Source organism: Bubalus kerabau, chromosome 21, assembly GCF_029407905.1.
Source record: "Bubalus kerabau isolate K-KA32 ecotype Philippines breed swamp buffalo chromosome 21, PCC_UOA_SB_1v2, whole genome shotgun sequence".
In the NCBI taxonomy this organism is placed as follows: Eukaryota; Metazoa; Chordata; class Mammalia; order Artiodactyla; family Bovidae; genus Bubalus; species Bubalus kerabau.
Window position 1 is genome coordinate 35,377,445 of NC_073644.1, and position 16,877 is coordinate 35,394,321.

The following is a 16,877-nucleotide window of genomic DNA, read 5'->3' on the forward strand; positions in this document are numbered from 1 at the left end:
TATTATTCTGAGTACTTATTAGAAACATGATTCACAAATATTTTCTCAGATTCCATAGGTTACCTTTTCACTCTTTTGATTGTCTTTTGATGCAAAGTTTTTCTTTATGTTATCCAATTTATCTGTCTTTCTTCACCTGTGCTGTTGGTGTCATTTCCAATGAGTCTTATTAGTTTGTATTTTTATACTGGAATCAGATATAGATAAAATAATAAATGGGAAATATTGAGTTTAAAAGAATAAAAAGTTTCCACATAAGAGTCAACATTGATGCCTACTTTATCCATAACTATACAGTCTTATTTTTCTTGGAGCTCTATACTGTTTTTTTTTCCATGATGCAATATAAACATCTGGTTCAAACCTATAGGCGTTTTCCTTCTATATATTGTCGAGTCTTACCTCTGACAAAATATTCAATCCTGCCAACATTCCTTCTTTGACAATATTTCTGCCATTTGAAATCTGAATTACCCCTTGGCTTCAGCTGTGCTGCTGTGCTTGACTCTATGAAAGGAGAAAAGACTCCTCTGGGATTTCTCATGCACACCTTCCCACACAGCCCACCAGTTGAGAATCACAGCTGTACAGGAGCCAGCAGCCTTTCTTCCTGCACACCACTGCTGGTCTCATGACTCACTTTCCTGTCTGGGCTCCAAAGAGATTCTCCATGTTGATTGGAGATCAGCCCGTAATGCTGATTTGATCATTCCCTTTTTTCTTTTTTTCCTTAATATTTATTTATTTGGCTGTATCTAGTCTTAGTTGCAGCATGCAGAATCTTTTTTAGTTGTGGCAACTGCAGCATGCAGGATCTTTAGTTGTGGCGCATGAACTCTTAGCTGCGGCACGTGGGATCTGGTTCCTTAATAAGGGATCAAACCTGGGCCCCTTGCAGGGGTAGCCCAGAGTTTTAGCCCCTGGACCACAAGGGAAGTCCTTCCCTTTTTCTTTTTAAGAAAGTTTCTGTGGGTTCTCTCATCAGGTAATCCAATTTCTCTGATGTCTGGCTTCTCCTTCATCCAACCTAAAGCATCTGGGCCAGACAGAACCAAAGCATCACACCCAAACTGGCAGCGTTCAGTAGGCAACAACCTGAGGGGTAGATGAGTAAGGTGGTAGACCAATAGCAATGAAGGGGCATCTAAGTGGCAGTGAAATGGCTTCCCAAAGAGAAAACCAGGTTAGACTTAAATGGCACCTCCAGCTACCCAGGTCAGGACCTGAATGCCATCTTAACTCCTTTCTTCCCTGCTGCCCTCAAATCTAATGCCAAGTTCTCTCAACTTCACCTCCTCAGTTCAGTTCAGTCGCTCAGCTGTGTCCGACTCTTTGCAACCCCGTGGACTGCAACATACCAGGCCTCCCTGTCCATAGCTAACTCCCAGAGTCTACCCAAACTCATGTCCATTGAGTTGGTGATGCCGTCCAACCATATTATCCTCTGTCGTCCCCTTCAAATCTTTCCCAGCATCAGGGCCTTTTCCAAAGAGTCAGCTCTTCACATCAGGTGGCCAAAGTATTGGAGTTTCAGCTTCAACATCAGTCCTTCCAATGAATATTTAGGACTGATTTCCTTCAGGATGGACTGGTTGGATCTCCTTGCAGTCCAAGGGACTCTCAAGAGCCTTCTTCAACAGCACAGTTCAAAAGCATCAATTCTTCAGTGCTCAGCTTTCTTTATAGTTCAACTCTCACATCCATACATTACTGGAAAATCCATAGGTTTGACTAGACAGACCTTTGTTGGCAAAGTAACATCTCTGCTTTTTAATATGCTGTCTAGGTTGGTCATAATTTTTCTTCCAAGGAGTAAGCATCTTTTAATTTCATGGCTGCAGTCACCATCTGCAGTGATTTTGGAACCCCAAAAAGTAAAGTATTTACCTCCTCAATACTCCTTAAATCCATTTATTTCCATCCACTTCCCCTATTAGTAACTCAATTCAGGCCATCGTCATCTCTCATTAGAGGCTCTTTTCATGCCCCTTTGCAGTGTAGGAGAGGAAAACAGATTTTCCCTCTACCATTCTGAATTCTTGGCTAAAAACAGATTAACAAGAGAAAACAGTTTATTAATACTATGCTGCATGTATACACCGGAGATAACCAGGAAAAAAAAAGGGTAAAACTTTCTGAGATGGACCAAGCCACTACTTTAAATACCATCCTCAGCTAAATACAAAGGAAAGATTTGGGGAGTACGGGGTGGGGAAAAGGCAATTTACAGGAAGGTGAGAGAAGGAAGTTTCTCAGCAAAAATTGCTCTGCTGGCAGATAAATCTCAGGTTAAAAAGTTTTATCTGGTAAAGCTCTCTTCGGGGTATAGGTCACCCTTCTAATGTAAATTTTCTTTATGAATGTAGATTTCGCTTACAAAAAGGTAACTCCTCCTCTGTTTTCAGAGCTTCTGCTGTGTTTGCAGTTTTCAAAAAAAAAAATCAGCTCAAAGTAACTCAATGTGCCAGAGATATATTAGGGTGGCATATTCAGGTGTCAGTACCAAGATCTTACTGATTACAGACAAATCTGATTTTTTACAAAAATATATTAACCCAACTACTGAGCTCCCACTTTGTGTGAAGCTTTACACTAGTGACAATTCACACATTATCTCATTTTATTCAACCCTCCAAAAATCCTGAGGAAGGGTTATCAGTCCCACTTTACAGATGAGAAAAATAAGGCTCAAAGAAGTAACAGACAAGTTACAAGATGGTTCCATGCCCAGTGGAAGCAAAATTTAAATCTAGCTCTGCCTTCCAAATCTACTTGATTAGAAACATGTACTTGTGATGTATGTCTGGCTGTCAAGTGACAAAAATAATACAACTTGGTAATGAGTTTGATGTTCTTTATTCAAGGAAGAACAGTCCATGGATTGGTGGAGTGCAGTGCCTGGCAAGCAGCAGAGCACCCTTACTGAGAGATTTTGGGCAAGTGCTATTTTTACAGGGATTAGAAGAGGCAAGGCAGGAATGGCATGATTGGCTAGGAGGTCAGGAATTACCTTCTAAGGTGAACAGGCCCTATTTTCTTGGGCAAGGTAAGCTCACTAAACTGAGTTGGAGCGTTGTGATTGGTATAAGTTAGGCTTTCTGGACAGTCCAGGCTGACTTAGGTTTAGATTTGTGACATGGGACAGGCCACTGGGGCAGCCTCCATTTTGTGCATCCTGATAATATGAATTAACTTTATCATGCCCCTAAACAGTACACAACTCAAAATCTGGGTTAAATGGAAAAAACAAACAAATTTTTTTCTAGGTCCAGAGACCCAAATCTCATCTGTTAGCATTATACTTTTGACCTGCCTGTTTCTCTTTCTACTTGGGTCTGCACGAAGGGTTGGCAAAGTATGGATCACAAACCATAGTTTGCCTCCTGAGTTAAGAATGGTTTTTACATGTTGTGGTATTGTATTTATAGTTAGAAATATGTATCTGGTCTTCATCCCCATATCTGGCGCAGAACTCTTAACAGTTTATAATAGTGAGAAATTGGAAAAAAACCTAAATATTGGAAACTAGTTTTTACTATATGGTGAGTAAATTTTGATGTACCCAGAATATAGAATATGACAAAGCCATAAGAAATTAAGCCATAGAAGAATATTTATTGACATGGGAAAATGTTAACAATATACCTCTATATGAAATATGCAAGATACAAAACAGTATATACAGTTTAATACCATTTTTATGGAAAGAAAAATAGCCATATATACAAAATCATGCATAGGAAAAAAATAGAAGCATACCAAATGTTAATAACGTTATCTCTAGACAGTGGAATTACAAGTGGCTATAGACTTTTCACAATAAATTTTACCTGCCTTCCAAACAGTATCTGCTTCATGCTATTCTTTCTTGGTTGTGATCAATTTGATATAATTTCTCTTCAAATAGGCTCTGTATCATGATATATACCTCCAAATCATACTGCTATTCCATTTAAAAAGTAGATGCTACTGGCTCTTTCATACTGGCATATGGAGAATATTTTTAACTCACACAATATACTATAAAATATGCCACAGCATAGATCTAGCTATAGAAAATTATTATTTGGAGAATTTGGAAACCTTCTAATCGAGAAAAATTTTAAATAGACAAAAGGATACTATAACTAGTTAGGGGTCCATAATGAAGAGTGTGAAATAACTCAGGTTCCGTAACTGGGGACTTCTGGATCTCTCCTTTTTACCAGCTGACTTTGGGCAAAGGATATTAGGGTTTTTTTAGTCTGGAAAATGTGGTTAATAAAAGAAGCAAAAATAAGTTGTTGTTGTTGTTGTTGTTAAGTAAGGGAAAATGGGATCAGAGATTAAAAGGTTTTCCATAAAGATGAATCCCAGGGACGGGGGAGCCTGGTGGGCTGCCGTCTATGGGGTCGCAGAGTTGGACACAACTGAAGTGACTTAGCAGCAGCAGCATAAAGATCTAAATAAATGTTAGATAAAACAGCTAGAAAGAAATTCAAATTTGGTGTTGCAGAAAAATTAACTCACATTTTTCTGTAGCACCAGTTCTTACTGTTTTTTATCTTCTTTGACAGGCCAAAACTGTGAAATCATTTTAATGTTAATAGCCTTTAAGTTCTTTAACAGTTAATACATAAAACATACTTTTTCATGGAATTTGAGGTAAATGTTTTAAATAAATATGGGTTACAACAATTAAACACACTGACGACAAATGTAATTTAGATTTTACCTCTCAGAATCCTTTCTAGAGTAAAGCAGTTTACTAAATTCTAATTAAAAATACCAAGTCAAGATGTTGGATCTCCTAAAATTCAAACATTAGAGAATAGAAAAAAAAACAATGTGTCCACTTTTCTTTGATGTTTTCCATGCTCCAGCACCATTCCACACCGCTTCCTTATTTCTGTTCCCTCTTTGGAAGAGAATTTCAGGCAAATCTGTGACTAACTAATAATTTTTAATAGTTGCTTACAACTATTATCTGAAAGGGAATAGTTAATGACTTATAATATCTCACAGATAAATTTATTTTCTAAGTGCCTAGAGTCCCGGGGACGGGGAAGCCTGGTGGGCTGCCGTCTATGGGGTTGCACAGAGTCGGACACAACTGGAGCGACTTAGCAGCAGCAGCAGCAGTAGTGGTAAATTGTACAACTTGCAAATGAAAAAAGCAACTTTTATAAAAAACTGATGAAAGGAAGATTTTATAAGAATGGGGGGGGGGGTGAGAGGGATTTTCTCTGTTTCTCCCATCAAAGATTCGTTCCTTCTCTCCACAAATCATGGAGTTGAGAAAGATAGCTGGAGTGTGACTAGGAAAAGTGCACCGCCTGCACAGAACTGCAGCACACCGTCGCTCCGCACCAGCGGCGTCTGCCACCTCTCTGCCATCCCATAAATGTCCCGGTAACCTAGCGCAGCTGCGGCACAGTTCTAATGCTCAATGCAGATCACAAGAAAAGTACTTCCAGGTTGTTCGAAGAAACCAGACTATTACACCAATACATTTCAGCGGTGGGAGGAGACTACTGGCACACCATATTTACTGCTTAACAGAACAAGAATTAAACAAAAAAGTAGAGACTAGAAAATCACTTTGAAAATTCACAAACACCAATTTGCAACAGAAAATTGAGGCATAACACTTATGCTAACAAATCTGTTAGATGAATTATCACTTCAGCACATTAACTGCAGGTGTATACTCCTGGATTTTCACTTAATCCATTACGCCATGATGAACACTATAAGATGAAAGGTGACAGACTTATGAACTAAAATTACAAGAAGAAACTCTTGAAGATCAATCTTCAATGAGCCCCTAGTCCAATAAACCATAAAGAGCAGTAAAAGGTAATACTCACTTAACAAAATGAGAATCCCAATGACGAGAAATCAGGTATTTATGTTCCTCTAGAGACACTTCTTCCCCACCTAACAAAGGCACTTGACATGTAATGAAATGGACAGTTAACTCAGGTACTTCCCTGGGCAACTGTTACCTTTCTAAAATTAGATGCAGTGGTGATTAACTTCAAATGAATCCTTCTGAATCAGCCTGAAACACATGAAAATATCACAAGTTCTCTATTTTGGCAGATGATATAACCAAAGAACAAAAAATATGCTGGTGTTCACAATGAATTGGCTGACTTGAACAGTCCAGGATTCTCTCTCTGCACAATATATTCTTGGATGACCGTGGAATTTGTATGTAATTATATGCAAATTAACCTTTCATATAGTTTCAGATGTTAATGTTCACTCCTTTTCTTGTCTTTTCTTACTTTTTTGTTCTTTCCCAAAGCCTTAGATGATTCCTCCTGAAAAAGATGTAAATTAATGTAGTATCTTCCTACACTTGAAAAGTGAAAGTGAAGTCGCTCAGTTGTGCCCGACTTTTTGTGACCCCATTGACTGTAGCCTACCAGGCTCCTCTGTCCATGGGATTCTCCAGGCAAGAATACTGGGGTGGGTTGCCATTTCCTTCTCCAGGGGATCTTCCTGACCCAGGGATCGAACCCAGATCTCCCGCATTGCAGGCAGACGCTTTAACCTCTGAGCCACCAGGGAAGCTCTTAGGAATCTTAAATTCCTACACTTAGGAATCTTAAATCTAGTCATACAGAATATGCAGAATAGTGAAAGTGTAATTACTTCCATATGTATCATCTTTCCGTTTTACAGGGCTCTTTCACTTATCACACTCTATTTTAATATTTCCAAAACTATCAAGGATAATCAAAGAAAACATTTATCTCAGTTATCTCACAGATTTATATTTGAGTAATTTCAATATTATTTATAAGCTTACTTTTGTGGCTCAGACAGTAAAGAATTTGCCTGCAGTGCAGGAGACCATAGATCAGGAAGATCACCTAGAGAGGGAATGGCTACCCACTCCAGTATTCTTGCCTGGAGAATTCTATTATTTTCTGTGAATATATATATTTTGTCCATGCTGCAGAGCTTGAGGGACTGAACCCATGTCCCTGCAGTGGAAGCCTACAGTCCTACCACAGGACCCCTAGGGAATTCCCCTTAATGTTTTTTAATCTATTGTGTATTTTCCAAAGTAAGGCAGCAAAATTTAAATGAATTAGATATAAATGTATCTGAAATGTGAAACAAAAACCTCAAAATATGAAGGAAGAAGGCATTTAAAGGCATGCCAGGGGAAAGGGGATATACTTTGACACTAACATAGAATATTAGAATTTTACGGATGTTTAAAGACCATCCAGTTCACTGTAGCATTAGCTACAACTTCTACAGGCCTCAACTTTAGGGAGTGGAAACTGACTGGTCTTAAGGTTTTTATAAAACCCCATGAATCTACCAAATTAAGGTCTGAAGAGATGAACAAATCTGCCCAAGATCACATGAGTCAACCTAAGCCTCTAGTTTCCTAGTTCAATGGTTCTTCCAATATACGTCACTCATTCTAATTCACTCTTAATTTTCTTTTTCATGTTTTTCTTTCAATCTCACAGGCAATAGTGAGACACTCTTTAGATACAGTATCAGTAACCACTTACCGGTGAATTTGTGTAGTTCTTCTCCACTAGAATGTTTCTGGCACAGTTGTTTATATGTTTGAAGCGATCTGGTCCTAGCAGAACCCCTCCATACCAGCGTGATACCACCACCATGACATCTTTCACATTCAAAATCTGTTATTTTTCAGAAGCATAATTATGTACAGATATGGACAAGGACAAATGTGAGTTCTAAAGAAAAATGAAAAAAATATATATACACACACATATAAAATTGCACATAAAATTTCTCCCTGACTTTAATGGCATAACCATGAGTGAGCAGAGTGAGATTAGTAACAACTGAGGACACAGATGTTAGAATGAGAAGGGAATCTGGAAAACAATCACTGTGCTCCAGTGTCCTCAAATCCCAAACCTGGGGGCCACCAGTCAGAGTGAAAGGGAGGCCATGCAGTAGGTTCCAGTGCTTGGTAACTTCAACCAGAATAGCTGAGCTTAGGCAGGTTTCTACTCCTACGTCAAACAGCAACACAAAACCTGCTTCTGCACAAGCTGCTAGATAGAACTGAGGCTGTATGAGTAATCGCTGCTGCCTACTGGCAAGCTCTGCCACAGTTTGACACTTGTCAAATGTTGCCCTTAACAGGAAGCCCACCAGTCTACAGGCCTGACCCCCACAAAGTTCCTATTAAGGGAAGGCCCTGGTTAGAAAACAAACCACTACATCCAATGGCAGAAGAAACTACAGCAGCTACTTTAGGGAAAAAAAAACAATCCATTCTTAAAATTAATGAACAATCAATGATCACCAGACAGATGAAGAAAATCCAGCAGCATGAAAGAGAAAGGACAAGATAAACTAAAATGGACAAGGAGAAATTTAAGAAGGAAACATCTGAAAAAAGAAACTCTAGTATACACAGAAAAATTTTAGAAGACACTGCATTCATAAAAGCAGAACAGCAAGCACACTATGAAAAGGGAAAAATAGAGAACAAGAAAGAACTCCTGAAAATTAAATATGGTTGCTAAAAAAAAAAATTTTTATTCAACAGAAATTTTGGAAGGCAGTCAAGAAAATGTCTCAGAACATAAAGCAATGAAATGGACAACTTAATAAAAAAAGAAACATCTGGATCTACCCAGAAGTCCAATATCCAACCAATATGAGTTTTACAAAGACAGAACAGAGAAAACAGAGGAGAGGAAACTGTCATGAAGAAAAAAGGATAACTTTTTCCAGAGCTGTAGATAATCTTCTATTGTCTATCACTGGAACAGCTTGAAAGCACAGCACAAGTTATCAACCTTTTGCTTTCTGCCCCATATCCAGTGGTCAAAATTATCTCTCAATCAATGTTTAAAAATTATCTACTAATAAAACCAAATATGGCTCATTATATATCATATAACTGACTGACTTATTCCTAAATGGAGCTCTGTTTGGTTGAGGAATTTTACGGCTCACAGAACAGGACTGACAGGGTTTAACTCACACTTACCTCCATGAGATGGAGAAGACGCCCACCAGCTGCTGTCTCCCCGTCATCCTCACAGTCCTGTAAGAAGGTCTGCTTATCCTCACAGTATATTCTAGAAATCCATAGCACAGTGTTATACTTGGAAACCTTGAAATACTGTAATAAAAGTTATACCCCTTCATACTTGTTGCCATTAATTTACTTCCAAAATTAGCATATTTATTTTAAAAAATCTTTCTTGATATATATTGGTTGTATTTTCACTGATGATTTACTATCCAATATGCTTCCCTTTCTATATTCCGAAAAGCTAAAATCAAGGGTACTTCCTTTGAATCAGAAATGCTACAATTTCAGAAAGTGAGCTTACACATCTGACACTCTCTGCTTCTTTTAATCTTGAAGCTGAGATTAGAGAGAATAGTCACTAAAAAACGTTTACTGAGAGTCAGCTGTCTGAACATTACACATAAGAGGCACTAACAATGGTATAAAGGAAACAGGTGGTATACTGTAATCAGAGAGCCTAATCTCTAGTGAAGGAGACAAAAAGTACATTAAAAAAGATGGAGGTGATAAAACCAACCTAAGTCAATATTTTATACTTTTCTAACGTCTTATTCTAGCCATGAAGCATTTATCTTCCCCACTATAAGGACTGTAAGATTTATTTTTCTCCATAATTTCCCCCTGGATAGTTATCAGTATCAGAAATAAGTCACAGTGTTTTTACCCATTTAAATTATCTAGAAAGTTAGCATCTGGGATGATAAATAGGGCTACACTGTAGTTGAATCAGCTTGGCAACTAAGTAAGAGGTATAAAAAGAAAAGAGTGCCAGTTAAGATATGCCATCTAGTGGATTTTTTTAGGCCCCTACAAATAGTAATATTCTATCTAGGACTAGGCAAATATAGCAAAGATATCTTTCCAGCTATTGTGATAAAAAGCCAAACACTACCTTATCTATACACCATATCAACTTTATTAGTTTTATTATACCAATCATATTCATTCATTCATTCATCCATCTTTCCATCTACCAATCCATCTATCTATCCACCAATCCATATATCCATTCATTTACTCAGTAAATATTTACTGCCCAGTTCGATCCCTGGGTTGAGAAGATCCCCTGGAGGAGGAAGTGGCAACCCACTCCAGGGTTCTTGCCTGGAAAATCCCACGGACAGAGGAGCCTGGCAGGCTACAGTCCATGGGGGTCACAAAGTGTCGGCTAAGACTGAAGCCACTGAGCACGCGCGCATGCATACACACACACACACACACACACACACACTCTGAACCAAGCTCTACTATTATTTAGAGTTGGCCTGATTTCAAGAAAAGAAAGTTAGTACTATTAAAATTTTATATGGCAACTTTAAGGTAAAAAGGAGTCAGGGACTGACTTTAAGGAACAAAAGAAGAAATTTAACTATATAAATCAGTACTGTTAGGTTTTGTTTTATTTTAAAAAGAAGTACCATGGACATTTTCACTAACCCTTTCCTCCCATGCCAGGAAGACAATGATACGGCATCCAATACCTGTGTGGACCAATGGCCTGAAGAGTGCCCCATAACACCAAAGCAGGAACACAGCCCCAGAACCAGGAAGTAACCTTAAAAGGACCCTAAGCATTCAAAACACACAACACAAAGTCCATGCACCACATTCAAGTTATTTCTTTAACTCCCCGTGGAGTCCTTTAAGCCTCCACTTTGTGCCTTTTTAGTCTTCTCTGACACACAATTCTGACAAGCTAAGCTCCTTCATTCCCAAATATCAATTACATAAGGGGGTGACTTGGAGGGGCTGCTACAAGCAGTCAGCTGACATCTGTGAAAAGTGATAACTGATCACCATCAATATGCAAAAATACTCAAGTACTTAAACCTGGGGCTTGAAATACACTATCTGGCACATTATTTAACTTTTAGATAACTTAAAATCAATATCATGTCCAGTGACTGTTGAAGGGGCAGCCACACAGCCATGTATTAATAGGAATAAAATAGAGATAAACAGCATTAAATTCTCAAATTCAGATCTACCACTTAACGATGATGTGATCTTGAAAGAGTTCACCTTTTTACAGTGGCACAATCACTTAAATAATTAGAATTAACTCATGTAAATTGAGTGCACAGAGTAGGCACTCAATAAAGATGCAAACTAAATGAATGGTACCTATTAACACTTTTACAGCACATTCTAACCACTGAGAGCAAGCACAGACTAATCTCTCCTTTTTATTGATGACCCTAACTCACTAAAACACCAAAATTATATACCCTGATACTCTAATAGGTAGGGACTTATGTAACAAATAGGTTTTTGGAAGATCTGGCATTTAACGGGATGTGACTTAGTAATATTAAAAACTCCCCAATCAAAAGTGATAAATTTTTTTGAGTTTTCTGAATTTTAGATAGCCTAAATTTTACAGATAGTCTCAATCACATTTTAAGTTTACATCGAATTCCTATGTTATATTCTGATCTATTTTAGTCCTAAACTATGTTAAGTCTGTATAAATTTGAATATTTTAAAAAATACACCCTTCATCTCTTTACAACAAATTTTGCAGAGATTTGTATAAAACCTTCATACTCAAAGACGTGTAGTGAAAGAAGCACTCTAAATTCACTGCTAATGGGAGCATAAATTGGTTTAAAAAAAACTTCAGAAAAAATTTGGTAATATGGATTAAGAATTTCAAAAATGTTCACATTTTTTGATAATTCTACTTCCAGGAATCTATTCATTTTTTCCTTTTTAACTACTTCTGTTTCATTTCAAAAAAGAATATGAAATAACCAGAACCTATCCTGAGGAAATAATCTAAAAAGTATACAAAGATGTTCACAGGACAATTCTTTGTAATAGTTTTAAAAAATGAAAAACTAAAACAAAAAGGAAATGGTTAAATAAATTGTAGTATGGAACCTCAAACAAATATGATAAAGCCATTAAAATAATGTTTATAAAGCAATATAACAACACGGAAAAATGCTTTTGTTATATTAAGGAAAAACCTGGATACTAGAATGAAGCATTAAAAAATAAACTTTGCATAATAGAAAAGACAGAAAACATTTCACAATATCAGTTACACTGAATGGCAGAGAACAGTTAACTTTTCCTTTTTTTCCTGCCGTTTCCAAATATTTTACACATGATTATCTATGGATGTGAGAGTTGGACTGTGAAGAAGGCTGAGTGCCGAAGAATTAATGCTTTTGAACTGTGGTGTTGGAGAAGACTCTTGAGAGTTCCCTGGACTGCAAAGAGATCCAACCAGTCCATTCTGAAGGAGATCAGCCCTGGGATTTCTTTGGAAGGAATGATGCTAAAGCTGAAACTCCAGTACTTCAACTACCTCATGCGAAGAGTTGACTCACTGGAAAAGACTGATGCTGGGAGGGGTTGGGGGCAGGAGGAGAAGGGACGACAGAGGATGAGATGGCTGGATGGCATCACTGACTCGATGGACGTGAGTCTCAGTGAACTCTGGGAGTTGGTGATGGACAGGGAGGCCTGGCGTGCTGCAATTCATGGGGTCGCAAAGAGTCGGACATGACTGAGTGACTGATCTGATCTGATCTGATTACTTTTACAATGGAAAAAAAACACATAATTGTTTGTTTGTTTTAAATCATGGATCTGTTCCCCCCATTTTTTTTTTTTTTTTTTTTACAAACTGCACACTCCTGAAGCAGTGATTGATGATCACTTACCGGTATGCATAGATGTTGTGGGTGGCACTAGCAATCTTCTTATTCTCATACAATTTGGCAAGAACCATTTTCACCTTAAAAGCAGCAACAATATAAATAAACTGATATATATTTTTTATTTGCTCTGTAAATGCTAAAAAAAATCTTAAAGAATATTGATATACATACTGTTGAACTGAAATTAACAGTTATTTAAAGAATCAACTACATTTTGAAAAAGCCATTTCCAAAGTTTTCTCATTTTAGGGGCAAAAACTGAATTACTCTAATTGGTACAAAAAAACAGTTCTAGAATTTTTGAGCACCAGTTTTCAAGAAATAATCTGAGCAGTAACCATGTCCAAGGTACTTGCATATAAGAAATTTTCCCCATACTGTAGAGAGAAAGTTAAATGAGAATATGAGAATTTCTAGAAATGGCTCTGAAAATTTACCAGTGTGAGAGGTGCAGAGTAATGGTATGTTTCAAAATTTATGAAACCAAACTCTCCCTGGAAGAAATAAGGTTCAGAGAGGACCTAACAAGAGCCAGAACTTGAAAGGTAAGTGACAATTCTGCATCAAAATAGAAGAGTAGGGTGGGGCAAGAAGAAGTCATTTCTTCAGAGGAAAGAGCGTGTACAAATGGACCAGATTTAGTAGGAAGAAATAAACAATGCTTAAGTTTAACTGGGGGCTTCCCCGATAGCTCAGTTGGTAAAGAATCTGCTTGTAATGCAGGAGACCCTGGTTCAATTCCTGGGTCGGAAAGATCCACTGGAGAAGGGGAGGCTATCCACTCCAGTATTCCTGGGCTTCCCCTGTGGCTCAGCTGGCAAAGAATCTGCCTGCAATGCAGGAGATCTGGATTCAATCCCTGGATTAGGAAGATCCCCTGGAGAAGGGAAAGGCTACCCACTCCAGTACTCTGGCCTGGAGAATTCCATGGACTGTACAGCCCATGGGGTCACAAACAGGCGGACATGACTGAGCAACTTTCACTTTGGGCTTCCCTAACAGCTCAGTTGGTAAAGAATCCGCCTGCAATGCAGGAGACCAGGGTTTGATTCCTGGGTCAGGAAGATCTGCTGGAGAAAGGATAGGCTACCCACTCCAGTGTCTTTGGGCTTCCCTGTAGCTCAGCTGGTAAAGAATCCGCCTGCAATGCAGGAGACCTGGGTTCAATTTCTGGGTTGGGAAGATCCCCTGAAGAAGGGAAAGGCTACCCACTCCAGTATTTTGGCCTGGAGAAATCCATGGACTACATAGTCCATGGGGTCACAAAGAGTCAGACATGACTGAGTGACTCTCACTTAGTTGAAATGGAATTTCAGATAAACCACAATATTTTTATTATCAGAATGACCTATGCAGATGACACCACCCCTATGGCAGAAAGTGAAGAGGAACTAAAAAGCCTCTTGATGAAAGTGAAAGAGGAGAGTAAAAAAGTTGGCCTAAAGCTCAACATTCAGAAAACTAAGATCATGGCATCTGGTCCCATCACTTCAGAGCAAATAGATGGGGAAACAGTGGAAACAGTGTCAAACTTTATTTTTTTGGGCTCCTAAATCACTGCAGATGGTGATTGCAGCCATGAAATTAAAAGACACTTACTCCTTGGAAGGAAAGTTATGATCAACCTAGATAGCATATTCAAAAGCAGAGACATTACTTTGCCAACAAAGGTCCGTCTAGTCAAAGCTATGGTTTTCCCAGTGGTCATGTATGGATGTGAGGGTTGGACTGTGAAGAAAGCTGAGTGCCAAAGAATTGATGCTTTTGAACTGTGGTGTTGGAGAAGACTCTTGAGAGTCCCTTGGACTGCAAGGAGATCCAACCAGTCCATTCTAAAGGAGATCAGTCCTGGGTGTTCTTTGGAAGGAATGATGCTAAAGCTGAAACTCCAGTACTCTGGCCACCTCATGTGAAGAGTTGACTCATTGGAAAAGACTCTGATGCTGGGAGGGACTGGGGGCAGGAGGAGAAGGGGACGACAGAGGATGAGATGGCTGGATGGCATCACCGACTCGATGGACGTGAGTTTGAGTGAACTCCGGGAGTTGGTGATGGACAGGGAGGCCTGGCGTGCTGCAATTCATGGGGTCGCAAAGAGTCAGATATGACTGAGCAACTGAATTAAACTGAACTGATGACCTATGCAAGAATGTTTATCTGAAATTCCAATTTAGGTAGGTATCCTGGCAACCTTAGCAGGGACATAAAAAAGAAAGGTTCAGAAAGTGACCAACAGTTTTCTGTAGCTCTGCCTTTAGAGTATGAATGTAACGACAGATGTATCAGATGATTAAAGCGGGGTCATATCACAAAGTGTCCTGTATAACGTATTTGAATTTCTCCTTGTAGCCAAAGGAAATCAGCAAAGATTATTGAGTATGTGGAGGAAGAGTGACACGTGGTCAGATCTTCCAGAAAAGTAGTTGGCAATGGGGCACGGATGAAACTGGAGGTAAGGAAGACTGAGTTAGAGATGGGGAGACCAATTTGGATCAGAAATGATGCTATCTTGCGTTTCTCAGACTCAGATTCCTGATTAGTAAAATAAGTAGACACTGACCTCTAAGATTTATTTCAGCTCTAACAAATTATGATCCTGTAAGTCTAAGTGACTATAATCAGAAATGGAAAAGGGATCCAGGATGAAGAGATTCAGAATAGAATGTCTAAGGACTCTGGCAACAAGATTATATAAGTAATGGCCAAGGGCAAAACAGGGTTTCTGAGAGAACAGCTCAGAAGCTTGCACCAGAAGCTCTTATCCCAACCACAAATTAAGGAAGAAAAGAACTTCCTCTTCCAGAGACTAACAGAATTAAAAGGCAACCTGGTGCAAAAAATTATATTCCTATACATAGGGCTTTAGAAGAACTTGGAGAGACAAAAGGGAAGAAGACTGATGCTTATTCTAAGACTTCTCTGGTTAATTTAACTTCATAGGTATACTGAAATTGTGTCTTACATTCATAAAGTTTAGGGTAGATTATAGCAGGAAGGAAGAAGAAAACAATTTTGCTGAAGAGATTGAGAAAGACAAAGAACTATGCATACCATTTTTGACTGAAAAGTTTCCCTAATGACATCCTTTGGTGGCTATCAGGTCACCTAAAACCAGAAAGCTGAAAGGAAAAGGAATTCAGGTTGGAAAGACTGGGCTCAACCAGTCCGTCTACTGTCCCCCTACTTGGGTAACAACAAATCAGGCCAGGTTTTACAGAACTCCCATGTGATGTGACAAATGATTTTTTTTTGACAAATGATTTTTTAACAAGTTAGTAAGCATCATAATTTTCTATACCACCACAATGGGTTTTTCTGCTTTGAAAATCCATTAGTTAAGCCCTAATCAGAGTCTGCATATAATTTTGAAACCAGTCATCAACAGAAATAAATATTCCATGATTCCCAATGCTTTGGGGGTAGAAAAATCAGAAATAATTTTTATCTTGAATGAAAATTAAAAGCAAAAACAAATATATTATTGCAAAACCATCTGCCTGAATTACTTTGGTAAAACAACATCCAAGTGAACTGGACACAGTAAATTTACCTGTTTGGGACAAACTACTGGAGCCAAGTGTGCCTGAAAAGTGCTTCTTCGGTCTGTAATAGGAATGCCATGATCAATTGGAGGCAATTCTTCTATTTCTATAATGTAAAGAATTATGTTACTTTTTAAAATTCTTACATACAAATACTGAAAAACTGGCAAATGGTATAGTGGAGGAAGTTAGGAAAGAGATGTAAATTACATGGCCAATCAACTCAAATAACCAATACTAGTTGTCTATTAAGTTGTAATTTTAAGTAAAATGTTCCCCCAATATATCCTACATTAAGATAAAACTACTTGACTTATAAATGCTTTCACCTCCTAAGTGGTCACCCAGTGAAAATGGCGGATTGGCATGCAAATCCTGGACTGTTTCAATAGTATAAGTTGGCATAATATCTAACTTTTAAAGAGTATAAAGGAGTCCTGAGACCAAAAAGATCAGCTAATACAGAGTATTTATTTATTTTACTGTTGATGGACCTCTGGGCTGGGAAACCTATGACTTTACTTTGTACAGCTATAATATGTCTTCTGTTAATAAAACCGTTCCTACTTCATAGGATTGAATTAAATATATCAATAGTACACCATATTGGTATTCCATTGAGTACTT

General features: G+C 38.2%; 1 protein-coding gene across 5 annotated transcripts in view; it reads right to left on the reverse strand.

The window, feature by feature from the left end:
- Positions 1-3,595: 3,595 nt before the first annotated feature.
- IMPACT (impact RWD domain protein) overlaps positions 3,596-16,877 on the reverse strand; it is a 29,523-nt gene continuing 16,241 nt past the window's right edge. The window contains exons 7-12 of one of the 5 annotated variants that reach the window (XM_055559073.1): positions 16,259-16,356; positions 12,712-12,785; positions 8,990-9,080; positions 7,524-7,658; positions 6,220-6,308; positions 3,596-6,043 (exon numbers count right to left, since the gene is read on the reverse strand). In XM_055559073.1, the coding sequence (XP_055415048.1) occupies positions 6,240-6,308; positions 7,524-7,658; positions 8,990-9,080; positions 12,712-12,785; positions 16,259-16,356 (467 nt within the window). In that variant the 3' untranslated portion in view covers positions 3,596-6,043; positions 6,220-6,239. Of the gene's footprint in view, positions 6,309-7,523; positions 7,659-8,989; positions 9,081-12,711; positions 12,786-16,258; positions 16,357-16,877 lie in introns of all 5 variants that reach the window. The other 4 variants (XM_055559074.1, XM_055559077.1, XM_055559075.1 and 1 more) reach the window with 4 other exon arrangements.